This window comes from Pistacia vera, unplaced genomic scaffold (assembly GCF_008641045.1).
Source record: "Pistacia vera cultivar Batoury unplaced genomic scaffold, PisVer_v2 Contig470, whole genome shotgun sequence".
Taxonomy (NCBI): Eukaryota; Viridiplantae; Streptophyta; class Magnoliopsida; order Sapindales; family Anacardiaceae; genus Pistacia; species Pistacia vera.
The window spans coordinates 375,744-399,371 of NW_022196302.1; the positions used below are offsets into that span (position 1 = coordinate 375,744).

Sequence of the window (23,628 nt, forward strand, 5' to 3'; positions counted from 1 at the left end):
CTGATGAACTTGAACTATCTACAGAACTCAATCTACCATGTCTGACAAAATGTCAAGCAAGGCTGTTAAGTAAGGCGGCCTAACATGTCTAATGAGATCATCCTTGACTTGCAACATGAATCCGATTTTAAGCTTTAAATGAGGGATCTCTTCTCCTGTGAAATGTGAATTTGGTTCTTTAATAAGAGTATTTTCTTCCTTTTCACAATGAAAAAGAACAAAACTTAATGAGGAAACACATGAAAAAAACAAACGCTTCTGCTTACTTTAATTGTTATAGTTTTGGGGTTGAAGCTTTGTTTGATGGGTCTATTTTCTTTTTGTGACTGTTATTTAGTAAGATTGTTATAATTTTGTTTTGTTTTGAAGATCAAGATCAGCATTATGGAACAATTCTCTTCCTCCGGGCCAACCGGAGAATTACTCAACAAGAAGACAATAGAATTGGAGATCCGCCGAGAGGCACAACGCCTATGTGAAGAGACTCATCAGCCAGTAGAGTTCCAGTCACGATTAAAATGGGTAGGTTCTCACCTCAGGTATCTTCTTGCTGCGGCAAAGTATCCTTGACAAGTTTTGTGTAATACCCACGTTCAGAAATATGGTAGGGATTATTCTATAGTCATAGTGTATATTTAACTAGTTTTATAATGGAATACTATAAAAGTTTCGATAGGGGCAAAATGGTCATTTCATATAGAATCACGTATTGAAGTGAAAAGTGAGTATGATAAATATAATGTATTAATTGTGCTGGCCATGAGAATAGAGTGGTAAAAATGTTAGGGACAATACATGTGATGTGATGTTGAGATAAATACATGTTTGTAAAGTAATAGAAAGAAATTAAAGAATAAGGATATGGAAATATGTAGCAAGAGAATAAATAAAAGACGGTTTTAAAGTGGTTCGGATGCTCAAAGACGAATCCTACGTCCATTGTAGTTATATTAATAGATGGTTACAGTCAAGTCATGTACAGCGAGTTGAGTTACAATCTAGAGAAAATATAAAGAGAGAAAGAGAGAATGTATGTTGTTTAAGACTAAAGATAAGCCAATCCCGTAAATGAGGGAGGAGCCCCCTATTTATAGTTGGAGGATTCAAGCTAATAATCATGAGTCTGCAATCCGGTAGGTGTGATATAATTCCTAACCCGCTTCCCATTGGTTGTCTGCACAAGAGACATCCTTAAATCGTGTAGGACTTAGACAGGTGGATGATTCCTAACCACTCGCAAGTCTGGCATTCACCTGCTGCACTGACGAAAACCATACCTCTTCTGTCATCACGCGACATGGCAACGTCTAGATGACATAAAGCCTCCCTGAATTCTGATTGACCCTTGCTAACAAGAGTCCACGTCAGCCTGACTTTTTATTTCACAATAAAAGTGAATCCGATTTTAAGGTTTAATAAGAGACCCACCCGGATCATCCCTCACATAAAATGTGAATTCGATTCTAAGGTCTAATGAGAGATCGACCTGAGATTGACGTTTTAGTGACTGATCGACCTGAGTTTATGGTGATTACTTGAGCTGTTACCATCTCAAATTAAGCCTTTGTTCTAACTATCTTTTTGATAGATCTTCTCTAATTGTAATCTTCTGGCGGTAGAGCTTGTAATGTGAAACCATCAGCCTCAAAGTTTGAATGTATGCAATATATAAGCAATTTCACATCAGAAAAGCCAAGTTCTTGCATCTTTTCAAGTACAGGCTGATTAACATGGACTTCCAGGGCATTAATAATTTATTAGTTTGCACTGACCTGCTTTGCTACAAATTTCGAGTACTTTTATTCTTCAATCAAAGTACTTTCTTCATTTTCACAATAAAAAAAACTAAAAGTTTCGTGAGGAATGAGGAAACACATTCAAAAAAAAAAAAAAAAACAACTGCTTCTGCTTACTTTAATCCAGATTCCACCAGCATTTCTTGTAAACTCCTCCTGGAAACAATATTAAATCACAGTTCACACAGGCTGCAAGCCTGCAACAAGAATATTACTAAAATATGTGCAGATTCCTTAGTAAAAATCGCTGTTGGCGCCCCCGTGGAGGCAACAAACTCCATTGACACCTACATGTACTTCACAGACTTGAGTAAATTAAACGAGCATAACGAATCCAAATAACAGACATGATTTAACCTCAACGAGGCGGCGAATTCGAGGAATTATATCACATTGGAGTTTAGCATATTGCCTGTTTACGACGAGCAATATGATGTATGCATCTTTGCTTTTATCAGAAGAAATAAAAATTCTGGAGTATTCTTAACAGAGTACTTGAGCACTTCCAAGTATAATTTGTTTCAGGTAAACTTGTCCATTTTGGTATCTGGAAATGTGAACAACTGGTTTTTGGATTTTTATGTTTAATCTCCTTTGGTTTTATTTGGTTTTTGTAATGTATATGACTTGAATAGTTTGACAGTTTTAAACTGTTGCTGTATCTGTGGTTGTATAACTAATGACTTGATGATTTCCCTTTCATAGATCATAGGTTTAACAGCCAATGGATTCACTAAATAACAGCATGAACAGTTACCAAATTTAACTGTTTATACANGTGGTAAAAATGTTAGGGACAATACATGTGATGTGATGTTGAGATAAATACATGTTTGTAAAGTAATAGAAAGAAATTAAAGAATAAGGATATGGAAATATGTAGCAAGAGAATAAATAAAAGACGGTTTTAAAGTGGTTCGGATGCTCAAAGACGAATCCTACGTCCATTGTAGTTATATTAATAGATGGTTACAGTCAAGTCATGTACAGCGAGTTGAGTTACAATCTAGAGAAAATATAAAGAGAGAAAGAGAGAATGTATGTTGTTTAAGACTAAAGATAAGCCAATCCCGTAAATGAGGGAGGAGCCCCCTATTTATAGTTGGAGGATTCAAGCTAATAATCATGAGTCTGCAATCCGGTAGGTGTGATATAATTCCTAACCCGCTTCCCATTGGTTGTCTGCACAAGAGACATCCTTAAATCGTGTAGGACTTAGACAGGTGGATGATTCCTAACCACTCGCAAGTCTGGCATTCACCTGCTGCACTGACGAAAACCATACCTCTTCTGTCATCACGCGACATGGCAACGTCTAGATGACATAAAGCCTCCCTGAATTCTGATTGACCCTTGCTAACAAGAGTCCACGTCAGCCTGACTTTTTATTTCACAATAAAAGTGAATCCGATTTTAAGGTTTAATAAGAGACCCACCCGGATCATCCCTCACATAAAATGTGAATTCGATTCTAAGGTCTAATGAGAGATCGACCTGAGATTGACGTTTTAGTGACTGATCGACCTGAGTTTATGGTGATTACTTGAGCTGTTACCATCTCAAATTAAGCCTTTGTTCTAACTATCTTTTTGATAGATCTTCTCTAATTGTAATCTTCTGGCGGTAGAGCTTGTAATGTGAAACCATCAGCCTCAAAGTTTGAATGTATGCAATATATAAGCAATTTCACATCAGAAAAGCCAAGTTCTTGCATCTTTTCAAGTACAGGCTGATTAACATGGACTTCCAGGGCATTAATAATTTATTAGTTTGCACTGACCTGCTTTGCTACAAATTTCGAGTACTTTTATTCTTCAATCAAAGTACTTTCTTCATTTTCACAATAAAAAAAACTAAAAGTTTCGTGAGGAATGAGGAAACACATTCAAAAAAAAAAAAAAAAACAACTGCTTCTGCTTACTTTAATCCAGATTCCACCAGCATTTCTTGTAAACTCCTCCTGGAAACAATATTAAATCACAGTTCACACAGGCTGCAAGCCTGCAACAAGAATATTACTAAAATATGTGCAGATTCCTTAGTAAAAATCGCTGTTGGCGCCCCCGTGGAGGCAACAAACTCCATTGACACCTACATGTACTTCACAGACTTGAGTAAATTAAACGAGCATAACGAATCCAAATAACAGACATGATTTAACCTCAACGAGGCGGCGAATTCGAGGAATTATATCACATTGGAGTTTAGCATATTGCCTGTTTACGACGAGCAATATGATGTATGCATCTTTGCTTTTATCAGAAGAAATAAAAATTCTGGAGTATTCTTAACAGAGTACTTGAGCACTTCCAAGTATAATTTGTTTCAGGTAAACTTGTCCATTTTGGTATCTGGAAATGTGAACAACTGGTTTTTGGATTTTTATGTTTAATCTCCTTTGGTTTTATTTGGTTTTTGTAATGTATATGACTTGAATAGTTTGACAGTTTTAAACTGTTGCTGTATCTGTGGTTGTATAACTAATGACTTGATGATTTCCCTTTCATAGATCATAGGTTTAACAGCCAATGGATTCACTAAATAACAGCATGAACAGTTACCAAATTTAACTGTTTATACAACATTTTCTTTTGCATTTAAAACTAACCCAGCCACTTTCTGCAAGAAAATTTGTTTGTTTTGTAGTACTAAAAGGACAAAGCAAGCTATTATCAGTGCAACATTCCCTACCCATCTCACCAAATGAGGTTCTAAGAGTTACGATCATCACATATTGTCCTATCCATCTTAAATAGTGGGGTTTAGAGTGCATCTCCGACTTGAATTTGAATATTCTTTTCAAATAAGTCAAGAGTACTAATGAATGATGAAGAAATTGTTTGCATAAAGTAGTTCTCTAATCTATTTCGACTTACGCAAATACTGTATCATTTTTTAAAAGAATATTTCAACTCTTCACCAAAATACTTTTAACTATTCACGAAAAGAGTCCATAAAATGTTTGTAAAGTTTGGTTTTTAGCCAACTCAAGTTTGCAAAGAATATAATAGATAAAGAGGTCTCAACTGAAAGTATTAGTGTTATAATTTGGAATAATTGAGGACCAATTTTCACCTGGTATTTGCTGATATAAATTTGGTTTATTTCAATGGCCAATCAGAGGGGACTTTTGAATTGGCAAAGAATCCCATTATTTTAACCATGTATATGAGACCAAGGAGCTTGGATCTTTGGGGAGAAAACAGAATATGGACACTTAAAGTTTGTATCCTTACTATAAATTTGTCTGAAGCTGCCTTGTGACCATCGCCCTCTTTGTTAAAACTTGCAAACAGTTGTAAAATCAAACAAAACAACAATGAGTCCAAAAGATAGACAGATGCTATATATATATTTACACATTCTGTCACTCCCCTCAGGTCAAGCAAACAGAGAAAGAAAGAAAGAGAAAAAGAAAGTTAAAAGAGTCAATCAATTCAAGGAAATAACTAACTATAGACATGGAAATGGTGATGGTGAAGAGTGAAGGAAACCAAGTGAGGCGCCGCGCTTACATGCCTGCAGAGAGTGAAGTTCAGGCTACAAGATGTGTGAAAAGGAGGCGCAGAGATCATGTTGTTGCAGCTTCACGAGGTTGTGATGATCAGCAAACTGGTACTACAGCTACCACTGTGAAAAGAAGTTCAAAGTTTCGCGGCGTCAGCAGGTATAAACAAGCAATATATCATCGTTTTTTTTACACCTTTCTTGATCTCGAGATTGAATTACTTATTAACTGATAAATTTTTCGATCTGTGAAATGAATAGACATCGCTGGACTGGTCGATATGAAGCTCATTTGTGGGATAAGCTTTCTTGGAATGTCACTCAGAAGAAGAAAGGGAAACAAGGTAGATAATAAATGCTTCAATTTTCTTTCTTCATCATCACTTTCTCTTCTTCCATGTATTTCAATCTGACCACTTTTATGTGTCTTTTTCCTCTGCTTTGTGCCTTGGAATCAATCCGGACTCAACAGTTTACCTTGGTAAGAACTTTGATCCCTCTTCTACACCAAGTCAAAGTTCAAGTTCTTTCTTTTCTGGGGAGGCTAATGGAGAAAATTAACACATCTTTTCTGAATTTATCAGGTGCTTATGATGAAGAAGAAGCTGCTGCAAGAGCATATGATTTAGCTGCACTTAAGTATTGGGGCACATCAACTTTCACCAATTTTCCGGTACACATCTGTTAAGCCGAAGGCCTATTTTCTTACGCATATATTCAAAAGATTCATAAAAATCTAACATAAACTCATTGCCTTTAACAGATATCTGATTATGAGAAGGAAATTGAGATCATGCAAACTGTTACCAAAGAGGAGTACTTGGCCTCTTTAAGAAGGTAATTATTTTTTTTGATACACAGATTGTTACCAGGTTCCATGGCTATTAGTTTCTCTAAATAACAGTTTTTTGCTTTTCCTTTTCACAGAAAGAGCAGTGGCTTCTCAAGAGGTGTATCGAAATATCGAGGAGTTGCAAGGTGATTTTCTTGAAATTTTGATCATCTTGTAGCTTATTAAACATTACTGATTTAGAGCAAACACTAAAGATCTCTCTGGTGAAAATTATACTATGCAGGCACCATCATAAAGGAAGATGGGAAGCAAGAATAGGGAGAGTTTTCGGAAACAAGTACCTCTACCTTGGCACTTACAGTAAGTTGCATCAAAAATCTTGAACAAACTGAAGCAAAATCTCAAATACATGGTATTCAATCAACTCTTATTGAATACCTGCAGGTACTCAAGAAGAGGCGGCGCGAGCTTATGACATTGCAGCAATTGAATACAGAGGGATCAATGCTGTGACCAATTTTGATTTGAGTACTTACATCAGTTGGCTAAAACCTGGAACAAACATGGTGTCTGGTGCTCATGAGTTGCACATAATCACAGAACCACAACCAGTTCCATCACCAACCAGTTACATTCCAAGTGAGGACTACTCACCTTTCAACTCCAATCCATTCACAGCAGACTACTTGAACTCCCCACCAAAGCAAGAAGAATTCAGCTTCCAAACCAAAAGTTCTTTTAACTCATCAGGCAACAAATCTTCAACCCCAACCGCACTCAGCCTTCTCCTGAGATCTTCCATATTCAGAGACCTGGTGCAGAAGAATTCAAATGTGTCTTCAGACGATCAAGAGTCTGATGGGGATGAAACAAAGAACCAACAAGCAGGCTCAAGCAGTGATGATGATGAGTTTGGTGGGATATTTTATGATGGACTTGGAGACTTCCCTTTCATCTATTCTGCCAACAGAGACCATAGCATAGACTTTCAGGAAAGACAACACTTCATTTTGTGATCAAACAAGAACAGATAGATACCTCTGTAAAAAAAGATGCAGCAGCCTTGTAAAAATTAAGATTTATGTTTTTGAATTTTTGAGTGGTTTTGTAAATAGTTTTTGCAGTGGTTTGTTTTTGTATCTTCCCTAAACTAGGACTTGGTTCATCAATGAGCCTTTTTATGAATTTCTATAATCATTGTTTTAGTCTTTTAGAGCTTTGTAATGCCTAATAATGTGCTAAAATAATTAAATAAACACAAACATTTTGCTTGATGTTAGATTTATAACAATTAAACTCAGATAATTTGATTTATAAATATTTGGATATCTTATACATTCTTATCTTACAAGTTACAAGTCGATTTTTTAAGGTGAGTTCTATCCGAATATACATAAACAAACTCGAGTACCTTTGAATGAACTCGTGTATAGGAGTAAGTGACCCAAACTGAAATGAACTTGGGCTGCTTGGGCCACTTGATGAATCTGCTAAAGTGAGAGCAGCCCAGCTTCTCCGAGTAGTTTGGGCCGCATGAGTTATTAAATTAATCACTCAGAGGTATTCGTGTATAATTGTCAGCGTGTTAACTTAAATACAAGATCTTTGGATATAATTAATTATAATGGTTAAAGGGTTTGTCATCCGGAGAAAGGGGAGAGGTTAGAAAAAAAAAAAATTCGCACATTTTCATTAAAATTAGAAAAAAAATGTAACTCATTAGAAAAAAGTTTAATTTCTTGGGTTTGAGAATAGCGTTTATTCTCATAATAAGATGAAATATGTCAAAAAAATAAATTTATTAAATTAATTAAAAGAAATTATATAATGAAAAGTTAAAGAAAACATTTTGATTGCTAAAATTCCTATTTATCTCTTATTTTTCAGAAGGAAAATCCATATTTAAATTATATTTTTAAAAGGCCCTAAATAAATCATTTCTTTACAAATCAAACCCTTAAGCATCTTCAGGTCTTTGATATTTGATTCAACGCAAAATGCGAGTCTGTTTCTTTTAGCGTAACCCAACTACCACTTCACAAAATGACCACCTTCCTCCTCCTCCATCTCCTCCTCATATCCGCCGTGTCCTCCGCCGCTCCGATCCCTGGCCTCGACACTTTCCTGACCCACCACTCCCGCCTCGACCGTTACTCCTCTAATGACTCCTTCAACTCCCTCCCATCCTCCCTCAAATCTTCCCTCTCCAACTCCAATACTCTCCCCCAAATCTCCTCCCTAATCTCCTCTCTCCTCTCTCTCTCCGTCCCCGTCTCCCTCAACGTCAAACTCGTGGGCTCCACCTCCACTTTCCCTTCTTCCGCCCCTTCCCTCCTCCACTCGTACTTATCAGCCGCCCACGTCGCCTCCCGCTTCCACGTCATCTCCGATCACTCCGACGTCCATTCTCTCTCCATCTCTCACTCCCCCCATGTCGACATCTCGCTCTCCCCTTCGCTCTCGTCACGACTCTCGCAGACCCTCGAAGCCCTCTTGGCTTCTTCGATCTCGCCGCTTCGGCACACGCTTGTTCCCGTTTCGTACGAGTCCATTGATGAGATAATTAAGCAGGATTTTGAGAAGGATAAAGGGGGAAATGGGGTTTTTATTTACTTGCTTTCTTTGGGGTCTATGGGGAAGAGTTATGCGTATAGTTACAGTCATGGGGATTCTTCGCCCGGGGTTACGAAGTGTTTGGGGAGTATTTGGACTGGGAAAGAGAGGTATATTTGGGTTGATCTTGGTGCCGGACCGGTGGATTATGGGCCAGCTTTGTCCGGTGATGGGGTTTTGGCTAAAGGGGAGTTTCATCCTTTTGCCGCGTTTCATGGTCGTCCCAAGTCGCAAAAGGCGCTGCTTGCTGACCTAGCCTCGGTCGTTTGGAGTGCTTATCAGGTAAGTTGTTTTAAGTGTTTGAATTATCACAAATAATTTTTCTTTTATGTGGTATTGACGTGTAATTGATGAACTAATGAAGACATAGGAAGATACATCACTTGAGCTCAAGTGAAATTTGTGTGCATCACTTTCTGTTTTAGGATTGTTGAATTGTGTTGATTTTGGGAGTTGAATCGTAAGTTTTAAGTGTTCGAATAATGTTACTCGTCCCAAGTAGTATCTTCTTGCAAATAATGAGTTAGTGATATTTCCATGTCACATATGATGATTATCACTTGCGATAGGAAATTGAGGATACTATTATATTTCCTCATTTGTTTTCAGTTTCTAGTCTGTTGATTTGTGGTGATTTTATGTGTTTATTAATGTTTTTGGTTGTTTTGTTGGTTTTTGTTTTTAGGTGCTTGTTGTGCCTTCTTTGAGGATTCCTGTGTATTTTGAGAACTCGTTGGTTGTTCAGTTTATACATGTATATGGGTCGGAGAGTGGAGAGGATTCAAGTGGTTTGGATTGGAAATCGGTTGAGAGGACATTTATGGATGAGGTTCATGATGGTGGGTTGTTGTTCGGAGATCAGTCTTTGAGTTTCAAAAATTATAAGGTGAATTTTGCGGAGTGTTCAATTTGTTCCTATGCGATTTCAAAGTCGATTAATTCTTATACGTCGAGGTTTTTGTTTGATAATTATACATTGATTGTGAGTGAGTATGTGGACTCGAAGAAATTGCATCGTATATTGTCTGAGTCAGCTGAGGAGTTTAGGAGGGTGGCAGGGATCCCTGAGGAAGATTTTCAGAGGGTTCTTCCTGTTTATGTCTTTGATCTGGACTATAACATGCTGTTATTGCTTGATCGTTATCACCAATCTGTTGCCTTTAGAGATATGGTTATTGCAGTGAGGACAAAGAATTCTCAGACTGTGAGTGATTATAGCTGTAATGGTCGTCACGTGTTTATACAGACAAGGGAGCTAGAGCGACCTCTTGTTGGTTCAATTCTGCAGAGTATGTGGGGAGTGTCGCCTACCCATTTGTCGTGGAGCCCAATACATAATAATACTTTAGTAGATTACACGTGGAGTATTGGGCAGACACCGTTTGGGCCATTCTCAGAGATTTCATCATTGTCTTTTGTACAGAAGGATTCAGCTCGGAGGAATGTTCTTCTGACCTCATTGAATTATAGTATAACAAGTGCCGTTGATGTTCTTGAATCTGTGGCTGCTCATGGTGGGGACAGAAAACTTCTTAAACAAAAGCAGCATGTTGAGTTTGTACAGAGGTGGAACTTGTTTAAGTACAAGATTGACAAGGCAGTTTCTGCTTTGTCACATTTGGACTTTGAGATGGCGTTGTATTACTTAAGGTCATCAGATCACGATCTATATACGATGCACTCTCTTGTATACCATGCATCTCAAGAATTGGAAGCATCACTCGTGTGTTTCAAGGACCCACCAGTTCCATGGGGTTCAGTCTTAATGACTGTTGTGGGTTTCCTAGCTCTCTTTTTTGTTTATGCAAAAAGAGACAAATTCTTTAGAAACAAGAGAAAGCAATTTTGAAGCTTTAGAGGAACAAAAGTTTGTATCATTCGAACACAAAAACCACATGTTTTTACTTGACAGAGTTAACTATCTGAGATCAGATTTGCACAAAACTTTTACTGCAGCTCAAGCTGGCATTTTACTCTGTTGCTCAACTGTTCAATAGCGCTTCTTAATATCTGTCAGGTGTGTGTTGTAAGTTTAGAATTGCCGGATGAATGTTACTAGAATGAAATTCATTGGCATTTTGTAGTAGTCGGAATGCATCTTTTCTTTTTTACCTTAAGAAGTGGTGACCTTTGTTTAGTCCTGCAATTTGTTTATTTTGCCTATTACATAATGGGTAGGTTTGGCTTGCAATTCACAGTATTCCAGGTTTACATAACTGCTACTGGTGTTGACATCCATTTATTTCATTTGATTGCGGAGCAATGATATCACTGGTTTTTTTAGTATGAAGTAAGCATGAGGTCCAATGCAGTGTTTGATCGGAAACTTACTGGGACGATCCATCAGTGAAATGATGGAATGGTTGTCGTCTTCATAGTAAAGGCATGCAGATCATAGACCCTCCTTCTAAAAGATGTTTGATGTTATGTTGAAATATAGAGAGGCTAAGTTTAGTATTAAACTTTCCTATATTATGTGTTGTGACCGCAGGTATGAGTCATCTTGGCGGTAACTTTCATGCAGAATCCTGAAAGGTATTGCAGCTTGATTTATGATATTAATTCAGCAGAACCAGCATGGTCTTTTTATTAACAACAAACTCAAACAGGCAAAACATATACACAAATATTCAGGTCGTGAGTTAACAAAAACATCAAAATCTAGCGGGCAGAGTATCATTAATCCATTATATATATAATTTGGTTAAGCTTTCTATGGAAGATGGCAAGTGTTGTGTGGTAAATCCTAAAGCATGAATCATTTCCCGTCTCGTACTTTTTAGGTTAATTTTATTTACAAGTTTATCATTATAATGCTATATGAGTCAATTTTTTACCCTAATTGGGGGTTTGGATTACTTGTTTCTTCACGGCCGCACTTGTACACAAAAAGAGCAAAGAAAAGAGTATAACAACAGTAGACGTAGGATTTGCACCAAGTATCCGAACCATTGTAAAAAAAATTCTTGTGTTATTGTTTGTTTTATTATTCATCTATTGATCTAGTATCGAAACCACGGGTTTTATACAAACTCTTACATAGATCTTATATACTTTTTGTCGGTGTAAATTTCTACGTCAACAAGAAGTTCTAACGCTAATCACTGATCAAGTATTTTGACCTCATATTTTATTTATATTTCATACTTATACTAATTTTAATATTTGGCTTAAATTATTAACACAAATTTATTAATTTAATATCTTGAAAGGTGTGAACTTGACACCATTGGATTAGAATGCTAGTCAAGCTTATGGGTATTAGTGTTAGTTTTCAGACTTTATGGGTTAACATATACAAAATCTAAAGGGGAAATTTAACTAAGTCCATATACCCCTTTCAGCATGTCTAATTTCCCGTTGCCCCTCCTTTCCAATCATCTCAACTTCCCTCGTCTCTTCAAAAACTCAAACCCGCTCTTTCACAGAGAGTGAGAAAAACCAGTAAACAATTCGCAGACCTCAAGAGAAGAAGAACAAGAAGGCATTTGGGCTTAAATTTGGAACTCAAGGAGGCCAGATTCGGCTCATTAGAGAGGAGAACAAGGTCAGTCGCTCGGTATTTGAAATTAAAATGGGTTTTTAAATGTTTGGATTTGTGTTGCGGTTTTTTTCTTGAATTTGGGGTAGGCTATGGAGTCAGGCGTTGTTTTGTTAGATATTAATTTTTAAGGGTTTTTTTTTTTTTTTTTTTTAAAAGTAGTGGGAAATCTTTTTCCGGCTGGATTGTGGGTTTCCAGTGGCCGGAAAACGATTTATGAGAGAGTTTCGTGGGGCTGGTTATGAACTACCTCTCCTTCTCCCACAAAATGTGGGCTTATTAAGGTTTTAAATTTCTTGTCTTCTCCTTGCATTTTGCCCCTGTTTTTTTATGAATAAAGTTTCGATCTTCATGTGTATAGTAATCAAAATTTTGATTTTGCAGGAGACCCATAATGAAAGTCAAGATCTTGCGTATCCTTTTGCTGTTTATCTACCTTTTATTAGCTTAAAATTTATCCTCTCTTGTGGGTTGATGCAACTGGGACTCTTTGATGGGCTGTGATCAGTTCTTCTAAATCCTATATCATACTTTTACTTTAGAAGAAACTAAAGAGATTTATATAATCACTGTATTGTGTTCTAGTGAAAAGTTGATAAGATTATAATACTAAATCATAATTTATTTGTTTGAGTGATTTGTAGTCAATTCTTATATCAGCTTACTTAGTAGTCATTGATTGAATTTCACTTGCCAATATGAATTTTGAGCCCCTTCATTTATCTTTCACAGAGTTAATCCTTAACCTAGTTTCTTTTTGAATGTGTGCCGGGCTTTAAACAGAGTATGTTCTCTTCATCTCCTGTATGTTTTTTCTATTTCAGTTCAGCATCGATTATATTCGAATGAATTTGTTGTGTGATATGAATTTTTATTATTTTTGAGTGTAAACATGTCTCATGAATTTTGAGGCTGGATGAAACTATTCATGTTCTGCAGAATTCACAACCTTCTCTTTTGTATGCTGAAACTATTTGTGTTCCTTGTATGATTCTTTTTAGGTGGCATGCTGTTGCTTCATGGACTTGGGATGCACAAGATGAAACTTGTGGTATTTGTAGGATGGCTTTTGATGGTTGCTGTCCTGATTGTAAACTCCCTGGGGATGATTGCCCACTGAGTAAGCAGCTAACTTCAGTCCCTGCTATGACCATTTCATAAGTTGTTTATGGTACCGATCTGGTGACATTGTTAAAGCTTTAGATTCTGAATGAAGGGATCGATTAAATTGTTGTTGCATGTATAAATTAGCTTTACTGACTATTGTTATATTGCAGTTTGGGGTGCCTGCAACCATGCTTTCCATCTTCATTGCATCTTGAAATGGGTGAATTCACAAACTCCTCAAGCACATTGTCCCATGTGCCGAAGGGAATGGCAGTTCAAAGGATGAAAGTTTCAGCTCGATTGAGTTCATTACTTCAATTTCTGTCTTCCCGACTAGTTGACAATTTGATTGAGTTCAAAGGATGAAGGTTCCGGACTTCTGTCTATCCTACTCTGCGATCAGTTCTAGTGTCTTTGCTTCTCCTCAAGCACGTTGCTACACATTGAAAGCATTTGTTTTTTCTTATAATACTGGCATCAAGTATCATGATAATGTTAAGTACAAGACTGTCTTAGTATATTTTATTTGTATCGTCGTTTTTAGATTTTGATGGACTGAAAAAGTGAAAAATTACATACCAACTGCCTTCTTTTTCAGATTTTCTCAAGAAAATCAAATGCATTAACACATGGAAAGCTAAGACAGATTCGCACAAACGTTAATATATTTTTCTCCAGTATTGAAATAAAGCGACACTACAAACGAGTATAAATTCACGGGCACAACTTATTGAAAACTACAAAAATGAACAATAAAATTTAGCCTAAAAGATACATAACACAAGCAAATTTGTTCAGTTATCTGAGTCAGTATCAATATAATTTTGAGGACCCCAGAACTTTGAATCATGCTGATCTTCATTTTTTGAAATAGGGCAAGCAGCGTGAGAGAAATTGCTGAACTTTATGAGTCCACGTTCGCTATAGGTAGCAGTTGCAATACGACATCCATTAACAGCCAAGGCCGAGCACCCTATGACTGTTTTTGTTTCCTCAGAAGAACAACAGAGCAAGGAATTTGTTTGCATACCGGTGTCAGTCTCCCAAATATTGACATGCAAATCTTCTGGCCCTCCTGTTACTACTTTGTATGGATCCATGTGTAGATGTGTTACCGGACCTGTGTGTCCATCCAACTCTGCAACTGGTTCTAATTTTAGAGTCTCCTGGCTTCTCCTTATATCCCAGAGCATTGCCCTGCAGTAAAAGCATTTGTTATTCTCAGATTAAATTTAAGACTGACTCCAAGCAACGTGATATGGAAGAATGTTTTAGAATATTGTTGATCAAGAAATTTTATGATTATTAGCTTCAACAAGAATAACAAAGTATTAAAACAATAAGGTTTCAAACATCAAACGTCCTTGGAATGAAATGAATATATTGCATTGGAATGTATTTAGAGTATTTCCATTTACAAGCCTTAATTGGAGATAACAAAAACTATAATGACAGCTCTATGGTATCCAAGCACAACACTTAACCCGACAATCAACCATGTAATCATAATTAAGGAACAGAAGAAGATGAATCCCAATTCCCAGAGAAAAGTCTTACTTGCCAATTCCACCAATGCAGATCAAGGATTTTGAGGGCAAAATAGAAAAGGAGCATAATTTTGGTTGATCGATTGCTGCAGTGATGACCTTTTGCATTGTCCTCAAATCAATCATAACAACAGAAGAACCAGCAGCAACATAAAGCAATGATTCATGGCATTTCATGTCCACAGGAGTACCAGTTACAGAAGTCATTCCCACACAGCATGAAGAACGAACAGCAGATGATGTGGATGTATCCCAAACCCTCACCTATAGAAAAACAATGCAGTTTCTTTTATGCTGAATGAATAAAATAGTTGACTGTAAAGACCTCATAAGTTAAAGCATATTGAGAAAATTAAGAGATGTGGTAAAGCAATTCATAATGGAAACAATACCTTAGAATCTCTTGACATGCTCACCAAAAGAGAGGTCCTATGCCTGGACGAAACACAACAAACATGGATTAGTTTAGTCAGAGAATAGCTAAACTTGAAGGCTTGGGATCTGAATAACTAGAGGGAGCTAAGCACATACAACAAACATTTCCGGCGTTCTCATGCAATAGAGTTGAAATTCATGAATTAATAGCCACTTTATCATCCTAGTTTAAAGTTTGCTAGTGATCCACCAGTCATTGGCTTAATTCCAAAATTGTGTAAAGGAACAACTTAAATACAGGATCTTAAAATCTAACTATTCAACTTTTTGGTAAGGGACTACCAAGTTAAACTTGTACAGGTCTCTACAATCATAAATGCAATCCAGCAATTTTAACTGATTTAATAAGGTTGAATTTAGGCCATAAAGAAATCTATAATAAGATCTTTCAAATTGAGCAAATTAAAAAAAAAAAATTGTGTACAGGTTCATCTTTTACACTTGTCAACATAGATTTTGATATATTGATAATTTCTTTAGTATATGAATCAGCTGAACACATCAATTCATACGGCATAAGATTCTACTAACAAATATTCAGAAATGCAGGCTATTAAAACCTAAAAGATTCAAATTTTCTAGTTTCAGCATGAGAAAATTAAGCTGCTATAACCTTATTTATGAAATCAAATCATACCCGGCAACTGACATCAATTTAACAGGTTTCTCATGCCCGTAAAATGTAGCCTTTAAAGCATGTTGACCTCGTTTTCCACTAGAGTTAAGAGCCCAAAGGCGGACAGTACCATCTTCTCCACCACTCGCCAATAGTCTGCTGCCAGCATCACCTAACAATTTATCTGATAAGGTGGACACTGGACCATTATGACCTTTAAAACATCGTTGGAAGGAACCCTACAGTCATGAGACACATATTCAAGAGGTTGAAAAAGATTAAAACAACAACATAAAAGTTAAACAGTTTCTTCATGTTCCCGGAACAAAATTATAAAAATCAGAAAAATATCAATAATCAGAAATGATATATGTTCATGTAAGTGATTAGTCCATCGAAACAAGCACGGATTCTTAGGAGCCAATTAATCAAACAACCAAACTTCACACACCTTCCACCATATGCGAATGGAGTGGTCGCAGCTGGAGGTTACCAAGAAATTTTCTTTCCTTCTTGCACCTCTACATAAAGATGTATCATCAAGAACAAACAATCTGCAGATTATACCATCATACATCAGGAAACAATCTTCATTTCTTCATATCTGTTTACTAATAAGACCTGTATTTAGTACAGTCCACAAAGCTTCCAACCTTGTATGAAACGAATATATGTTTATGTTTTCCATGTAAAAAATAAGATATTTAAAGTGATTCATGCTTAATTTCCTGCTTTACTATCTTGATTGCACAATAGGAAGTTAAGTATATGAAAAAAGAAGTATGCAAAGAACAAATAACCAACTTAACGACAAGAAAAATAATTTGTTCCAAACCGTTAAGAGTTACAAACAGTAGAAAAATTAATATATAAGAATGTTGTGCTTTGAATTCTCAATACAAGTCCATGAAATAGTAAGTAAAAGATCTTGAAATAAGTAACAGATTAACTAATAAACAGTGGCAGTGAGCCAACGTGCTAAATACTTAAAGAAAATCCAACAAAAGATCTCACCTCATGCAAGTAATCCTAGCATTATGATCAGATCGTACCCCAGGAGAGTCTCTTTTGGTAGGATAGTTATCAATGAAAATCGTTTGTAAGGAAGGACCCTAAAAACATACCAACCGAAGTTAAAATCACAATGAATTAGGAAACAATCCACTATCCTCTATTTTCAGATGGAATCAGAGCATTAAACAAATTAATACCTGCGAAAAGAAAATATTACTTTTGTCCATTAGCATATGATCAAAAGGTTTTGGTGCAGTATGAAAGTGGCAAACCCACGGATCCACAAATTTGAACTGTTGCAATGCTTTATGCCTCGCCAAATATGCTTCCCTGCCTCCCAATGTTTGCAAAGAGCCTGAAAGTAATTCTTGGGACCAAGGCCATTGTTCCCTATATAATCAGAAAGAAAAACTTAGCTACGAACATAAAATGTTCTCATATATACATTCTTCAAACATCTAAACGTCAGATCCATCATACTGATGATGCCCGACCCGATACTGCTCTTCTCCTACAATGAAAGATGAAATGTAAAAATATGGTTTCGTTCATTTTCCCCGGAGCCATCAATTTCTGAAACAATACATGAAAATGCTAGTGTTACCAAATGGCAATCCCGGTAACATTACCGGCGGCAGCAGCATGATCGTGAATTGTTTATCAGGTGAAGCATTTGCAACATTGAAAACACATGATTGATAAGTTATTTTTAACTACCCCTGTAAGCTAGACTACCGGGAAGTAATTTGAAGTTACGTTACTTAAAGAAATACAAAAAAAAATTAATTTTTATTATACCGTCCACTTCTGTACACTAAAAAGATTAAAAATTTCTACACTTCGAATAAAATGAGATAACAAAAATGGTCTTCTTGTCGAAACAGAACCGGTAAGGTTGCTGGGGACCAGTTATGATGTTCCTAAACTAGAAAAATAGAATAAAAGAGGGAGAACCTGAAGAGACGAAGCCAGACGGAGTCAGAATAAGCAATTTGTCGGAGAGATTTACAGGAGATGGCCAAGTTTGAGATGTCTTGTAGCTTGAGGTAGGAGGCACAGTGGGCCAGCGCGTCCTCCTCCAAGTCCGTGATTTTCGTATGCTCGGCCGATGGTGGTGATGACGACTCCGCCATGGTTTGATTTGATTGATTGCTGGAATTTGTATTGGATTTTGATTTTTCGATATTTTAATTTTTAAACAAAACTGCCATGTTTCGGACATGATAATAGCACACTCATTGCGTTTCTAGAATCTAGAGTCGAGGCTTGTCACTGCGCGTGTTTGGGCGAATTTCGTTGAGTACCCGTTAGTTTCAGAAATGTAACACTAACCCTCGGAGCGTTTATCGCTGGTTTTGAAAATGCAACCCTAACCCCTTTTTTTTTTTTTTTTTTAAAATGGCTGTTAGACTATTCTGATTAAGTTTAAAAGAAATGACGTTTTTATTGTTCATTCAAACTTAATTAATCTAGCATCTAAAATCTATCAACAATGTTAAGAAGATAATATTTTTTTTAAGGTTAAATTGATGAAATTGTTAATAAATTTGAAGGTTAAAAGTGATAACATTTCTAAAATAAAAAATATTCACTAGAAATAGGTCAAATTCACAGGGTTTTACTATGAAAAAACCCTTCAATAGTTAGGGTTCGACTATAAGGTTATGAAGCACATAAACCTGTAAGCAGTTTGAGCTTAACCATGAATAACCAATGTATTTTTCCTCTAAAATTCTAACCCTATGTTTGTTTCTCTCTTTCAAATCATTTTTCTGTTATCTTATTTGAATTAAAAAACAAAATATATGTTTGTCTACTTATTGGGATTATTATTTTGAAAATTAATCTGAATTGAATAAGATTTTTCTATTGAAAATGAAAAATGGGTGGGACTTGTTTCTATTATCCTATTCTAATATCTTTCCAACTTTATTCAATTAAAAACAATTGTATTTCACAATAAAAGTTTATAAATTAATCAAAACATTCCACCCACCCAAGCCATTGCTAGCCGCCAACAACCATCGGCTATCATCGATCGTTGCCGTTGAAATGACACACAATCAATCAAATCCAAAACAGAAGTCCATCATAAATCTAGCCGAAAACGGCTAGACTTTGACTTCTAATGACAGCTAGATCTATCTAGCCATTGACAACAGCTTTATTTTTGAGGCTATTTTTGTTAATTTTTAAAGTTTTGTTATAAAAGTGGTAACTAAATTAACAATTATAAGAGTTAAAATAAACTAATATTTTCAAAAAATATACCCAACAACTATTCAACCTTTTATCTAACTCTTTTATTTTACACTTTATGCCGCCGCGGAGAACTCTTGAACGGTATATATATATTATTCAGATTGATAAAATCATGCCACGTAAATTATTCTGGAGAAGAAAAATGAAGGCATGAAAGAAACTACTACTTTTATTAACATCATTATTCAGCCTCATGAAAGCTACAAAATCTCATCCTCGGAACAATAATATAATATAAGATAAATCATAATACAAGAGATCTCAGTCTCAATTAAAATAACCATGAAAATAAACACATACAATTTTTTTTTTTCTTTTTATTACACAAATCCTGCGATCGTTGCAGCCAGGTAAACAGCTGCTATTGATGGAACCGAAGATGATGAATAGAGAAGGTGGTGGGGCAATTTACAGCAAGATTATGCAAAAGATCATAAGATTGTTGTTTATAACAGAGTTGAAGAGAAACTAAAATATGAAAACCACACTGTCATGAACTCTAGACTTCTGGTTCTGAGCCACACACTCAGATATCCACATCAGGTTCCTGATCTCCTGCTCCCTCAGCCTCATGTATGCGAAGAAGACACCATAATGGAACTGCAGGTAAGAAAATGCGACGTTAAGTTACTTCCAAGGCTGTCAAAATATAAAGAACATTAGTGTTTAATGTAAGCAACAGTTCTTGGTAACTGGATCACAAACCTGCTGCTCAAATGCTAAGCAAAGCCTTTTCACCTCCTCTTCATAAAATGCCTTGTCGAGCATTTGGCTCTCTCCATATGACAATTTAGAAAAGATAGAATGATATGGAGGATATTTTTCCATAACACCGCGAACCTACATAAGCAACACACAGATGAGCACCATATGTAATTACATTCTCAAGGAAGTGCTAACAAATCAAATGATTAACCGTCGTTTTCAATTCATCAAGTCCTTGCACCATGCACAAAGCATAATAACTTAGCATGCTTTCACAAATTGTAGTCCACTACAGTAACTGGTTGGATTTTGAACAAAGAATGACTAACGCATTAAATCACCAACAATCAGTAACCATCAAGAGACACCTTTCTAGAAGAAGCCAAACCACAACAGGGCTCATTCAATATTTAGTTCTAAATATAGAGTAATATGAAATAGACCGCTATATAGTATAGAGAATGGAAGCAACAGTAACAACAAAAACTCTTGCCCATGTGCCAACCACCCAGGACTCACAAACACCAGAGTAAGCGATCATGGATCATTTTTCAAAGCTGCTTGAGTGAAACTGAAAACAAACCTGATCTATATCCTCACAGACGGCAAGTTCCTCATGGCCATAGGGATAACTGTACATAAGCAAATTATTGTCAGAGAAGCATATCCAAACAGCAGATACAAACCAAAGTAAGACTTAATTGAGTAAAGAGCTTACAGTAACCCAAAGTTAGAGTACAGTTTCCGACGATCATCCCGGGTAAGCTCAGTCCCAATACTGCAGAACAATAAAAACAAAAATTAAGGATTAAATATCGTAAAATCTGAATAGAAGAAACATATAGATACATATGTTAAATTTCAGTGGGCAAGCAAATATGGTAACAGTACCTATTTATGCTGATATTGACAGCCCTTCTGTCAGCCTCAAAAGCTAGGAGGTCAGACATGATCTCTGCAGTGGCACCACCCAATTTCTATTGGAAAAAACAGATTACACTTGTTAAGAAAATAGTAAGAAAACAGTAAGAAAACTTTGCATATGAGAGGAGGGGGAGAGGAAAGTGGGTCTTTCTTAATTTAGCAATCAACCCTAACCTGACAAAACTTGTAAAAATCTTCAAGGTAAGCCTTGTAAAGAGTGTTCCTCATTATTTCGATGTTCATATCATCCAAATCCTACAAGGGAACAAATTGAATAAATCAGCAAACCACAGGATACCGAAAGGTCACTTAACAACTGAATATAAAACAGCAAAAATCTTTCAAGATGATACTTCTATGGATAAAGATGAGATCCCATTTCTCCACAATTACAATATTATTACATTAATAAGGTGGAAATACATAGAAATGAAAAGTTTCTTTTTTTTTTTTTTAATAAGGACATTAGAGATTTGTTATTATTATTAATAAGGACATCAGAAAAATGATTCCATATAATGTCTGGAAAAAGTTTATAATTTTTTCCTACCTAAAGGTGCTAATTAGTGTCTTCCAAACCCTTCTTTAAAAGACTATAAAGCAATTTCAAATACGAAAGAGGGACCTATAANACATTAATAAGGTGGAAATACATAGAAATGAAAAGTTTCTTTTTTTTTTTTTTTTTTTTAAAATAAGGACATTAGAGGTTTGTTATTATTATTAATAAGGACATCAGAAAAATGATTCCATATAATGTCTGGAAAAAGTTTATAATTTTTTCCTACCTAAAGGTGCTATTTAGTGTCTTCCAAACCCTTCTTTAAAAGACTATAAAGCAATTTCAAATACGAAAGAGGGACCTATAACTGACATTTCTTAGAAGTAAAGCACCAACAAGCATTACCCCTAACATACAGAAACAACATAAAAGTGTAAGACCTGCTAAAATATGATGCAAGATAATCAGCTCTGACACAAATCATATCGTCCATACCTCAGATGTAATACATTCAGAAAAGTATGGAGCTAATGGTGTGTCGACAAGCACCAATCTGTAAAGCTCCCGCATATTTTGAGCAACTGCCAGTGTAGCAATGCTGATGGTGGAAAAGGGGAAATTTTAAGAAAATCTTATGAGACATCAAAAGTTTTAAGATGAAAATCACATAGAGTAATTATACCTGTCAAACATGCCCAAAGGATGGCATTTCTCCAATAATTCCTGAACATCTCTCTCATGCAAGGTTCCAGTAACAATCAAGACAACATTGTCTATCATGTGACCATATCTGGATAAAACAACAAATATTTTAATTCTACCTCTCTAATAATTGATTTTATAAAAAATAAAAAAAATATACTAAGTTCACCTCTACACCTATTTAAAACAAAGCTTCCAAGACAAACCCAATTTTGTACAATAATCAAATACAGAAATAATATTAAGAAAAAAAAAGAGCTGCGTACGTGATATACTCTAAGAAGGTTGACAAAGGCTCAGTGGCTTGGCACAACATGTGCTTATACTCATCAACCAATTTAAGAGTGCATTTCTCCACAATCGTAGTTGTATGCAATGGTGAAGGTTCTGCAAGCAAGTTCAAAGACCCGGTAAGCATGATCAGTGACTTCTAAGACACATAATACTAATTAAAACTGAACCAATCCATTTAGATGAAAGTGAATTAAAAAAAAAAAAAGACTCTACTGACTGAGCTCTAAAAAGAGTCATTCCCCACACACATATCAAGAATACAATTGTATAATTCATTACCCGTTCAGCTCAATCCAATATAGAAAAAGCATAATTAACGCTATCAATCACATATTTCCATTAAAATCAAACATTCTACTCTAAATCAAACCTTAACACCCCCCACTATTAAGAAACACAGCTGAAACCACATTTTTGAAAAGCAAAATAAAAATCCCAAATCGTTAAATCAACCACCCACATAAACACACTAAAATCCAAATTCATCTAAGCTAAAACTCTCCCAAATCTCCAATCAACATTACACAACCAAAGATCCAAACTTCCACTTCAATTCCTTCTCCAATCCACCAAAAAGCACCGTTTCCATATCATAAACTCAATCAGCACAAAAATCACTTCAAAAATCCGTGAAAATTAAACAACAATAATCAAAACCTAAAACGAATAAAATCAAAACACACCGTTTTCAACTCCAAGACTCCAATCACGCTAAAATTACTTAAAATCCACGCATATTAGACAACAAAAATAACTAAACCCACCGTTTTGGAGGTAGGGACCGTACTCGGTGGCAGAGAGATGCATCTTGATATCGTCCAGGGTTTCACACTGGCAGAGATTGTTGTAATCAGCGGCCGTCAAGAGCCCGGCCCTGTGGCCCCTCACGATCGCCTCCAGGTAACCGCCGTGAATGTTGAACGTCATTGCTTCGAATCCGTACATTTTTCTCTACAATTATTGAAACCGAAACCGAAATCCAAATAGAGAGAAGAGAGTGAGAGGTGGTGTTCGGTTTTAATAAATAAAATTAAAAAACGCAGATCAGATTCGTAGCAAAAACAGATCTGTTTTCATAATAATTCCGAAATTGTTTTCTGTTTTTTTTTCGTTTTCGTTTTTTGTTTTGTTGTGTGAACGAAAGATCAGCGGTGAGACAACGAAATTACTCTTTTGGGCTTGGGTGCATAAGTAATTGTTTCGGTGGGTTTAGTAACCCTGAGTTGGATCAATCTTGGGCCTGATTAAGACAAATCAGGCCCAACTAATA

The 23,628-nt window shown here is 36.0% G+C and overlaps 5 protein-coding genes across 5 annotated transcripts; 3 read left to right on the forward strand and 2 right to left on the reverse strand.

Annotated features, from left to right (window-relative positions):
• Positions 1–5,185: 5,185 nt before the first annotated feature.
• Positions 5,186–7,245, forward strand: LOC116146051 (AP2-like ethylene-responsive transcription factor At1g16060). Its single transcript, XM_031431465.1, has 8 exons — positions 5,186–5,463; positions 5,565–5,647; positions 5,776–5,784; positions 5,888–5,976; positions 6,067–6,140; positions 6,231–6,281; positions 6,380–6,456; positions 6,541–7,245. The coding sequence occupies exons 1-8, from the start codon at positions 5,258–5,260 to the stop codon at positions 7,110–7,112; spliced, it is 1,161 nt and encodes a 386-aa protein (XP_031287325.1). The 5' UTR covers positions 5,186–5,257; the 3' UTR covers positions 7,113–7,245.
• Positions 7,246–8,085: 840 nt separating this feature from the next.
• LOC116145982 lies at positions 8,086–10,846 on the forward strand. Its single transcript, XM_031431404.1, has 2 exons — positions 8,086–8,991; positions 9,395–10,846. Exons 1-2 carry the CDS (start codon positions 8,140–8,142, stop codon positions 10,556–10,558), a joined length of 2,016 nt encoding a protein of 671 aa, XP_031287264.1. The 5' UTR covers positions 8,086–8,139; the 3' UTR covers positions 10,559–10,846.
• Positions 10,847–12,466: 1,620 nt separating this feature from the next.
• On the forward strand, positions 12,467–13,877 carry LOC116145995 (anaphase-promoting complex subunit 11). Its single transcript, XM_031431412.1, has 4 exons — positions 12,467–12,520; positions 12,635–12,663; positions 13,252–13,370; positions 13,528–13,877. Exons 1-4 carry the CDS (start codon positions 12,467–12,469, stop codon positions 13,641–13,643), a joined length of 318 nt encoding a protein of 105 aa, XP_031287272.1. The 3' UTR covers positions 13,644–13,877.
• Positions 13,878–14,111: 234 nt separating this feature from the next.
• LOC116146032 lies at positions 14,112–18,277 on the reverse strand. Its single transcript, XM_031431439.1, has 8 exons — positions 17,924–18,277; positions 17,167–17,359; positions 16,970–17,067; positions 16,407–16,509; positions 15,977–16,194; positions 15,297–15,339; positions 14,915–15,168; positions 14,112–14,554 (listed from the first exon to the last, which is right to left on the reverse strand). Exons 1-8 carry the CDS (start codon positions 18,100–18,102, stop codon positions 14,152–14,154), a joined length of 1,491 nt encoding a protein of 496 aa, XP_031287299.1. The 5' UTR covers positions 18,103–18,277; the 3' UTR covers positions 14,112–14,151.
• Positions 18,278–19,444: 1,167 nt separating this feature from the next.
• LOC116145981 (V-type proton ATPase subunit d2) lies at positions 19,445–23,475 on the reverse strand. The gene is made up of 10 exons (XM_031431403.1): positions 23,123–23,475; positions 22,331–22,451; positions 22,045–22,152; positions 21,858–21,960; positions 21,035–21,115; positions 20,828–20,913; positions 20,655–20,714; positions 20,520–20,568; positions 19,937–20,071; positions 19,445–19,831 (listed from the first exon to the last, which is right to left on the reverse strand). Exons 1-10 carry the CDS (start codon positions 23,301–23,303, stop codon positions 19,700–19,702), a joined length of 1,056 nt encoding a protein of 351 aa, XP_031287263.1. The 5' UTR covers positions 23,304–23,475; the 3' UTR covers positions 19,445–19,699.
• Between the last annotated feature and the right edge of the window lie 153 nt (positions 23,476–23,628).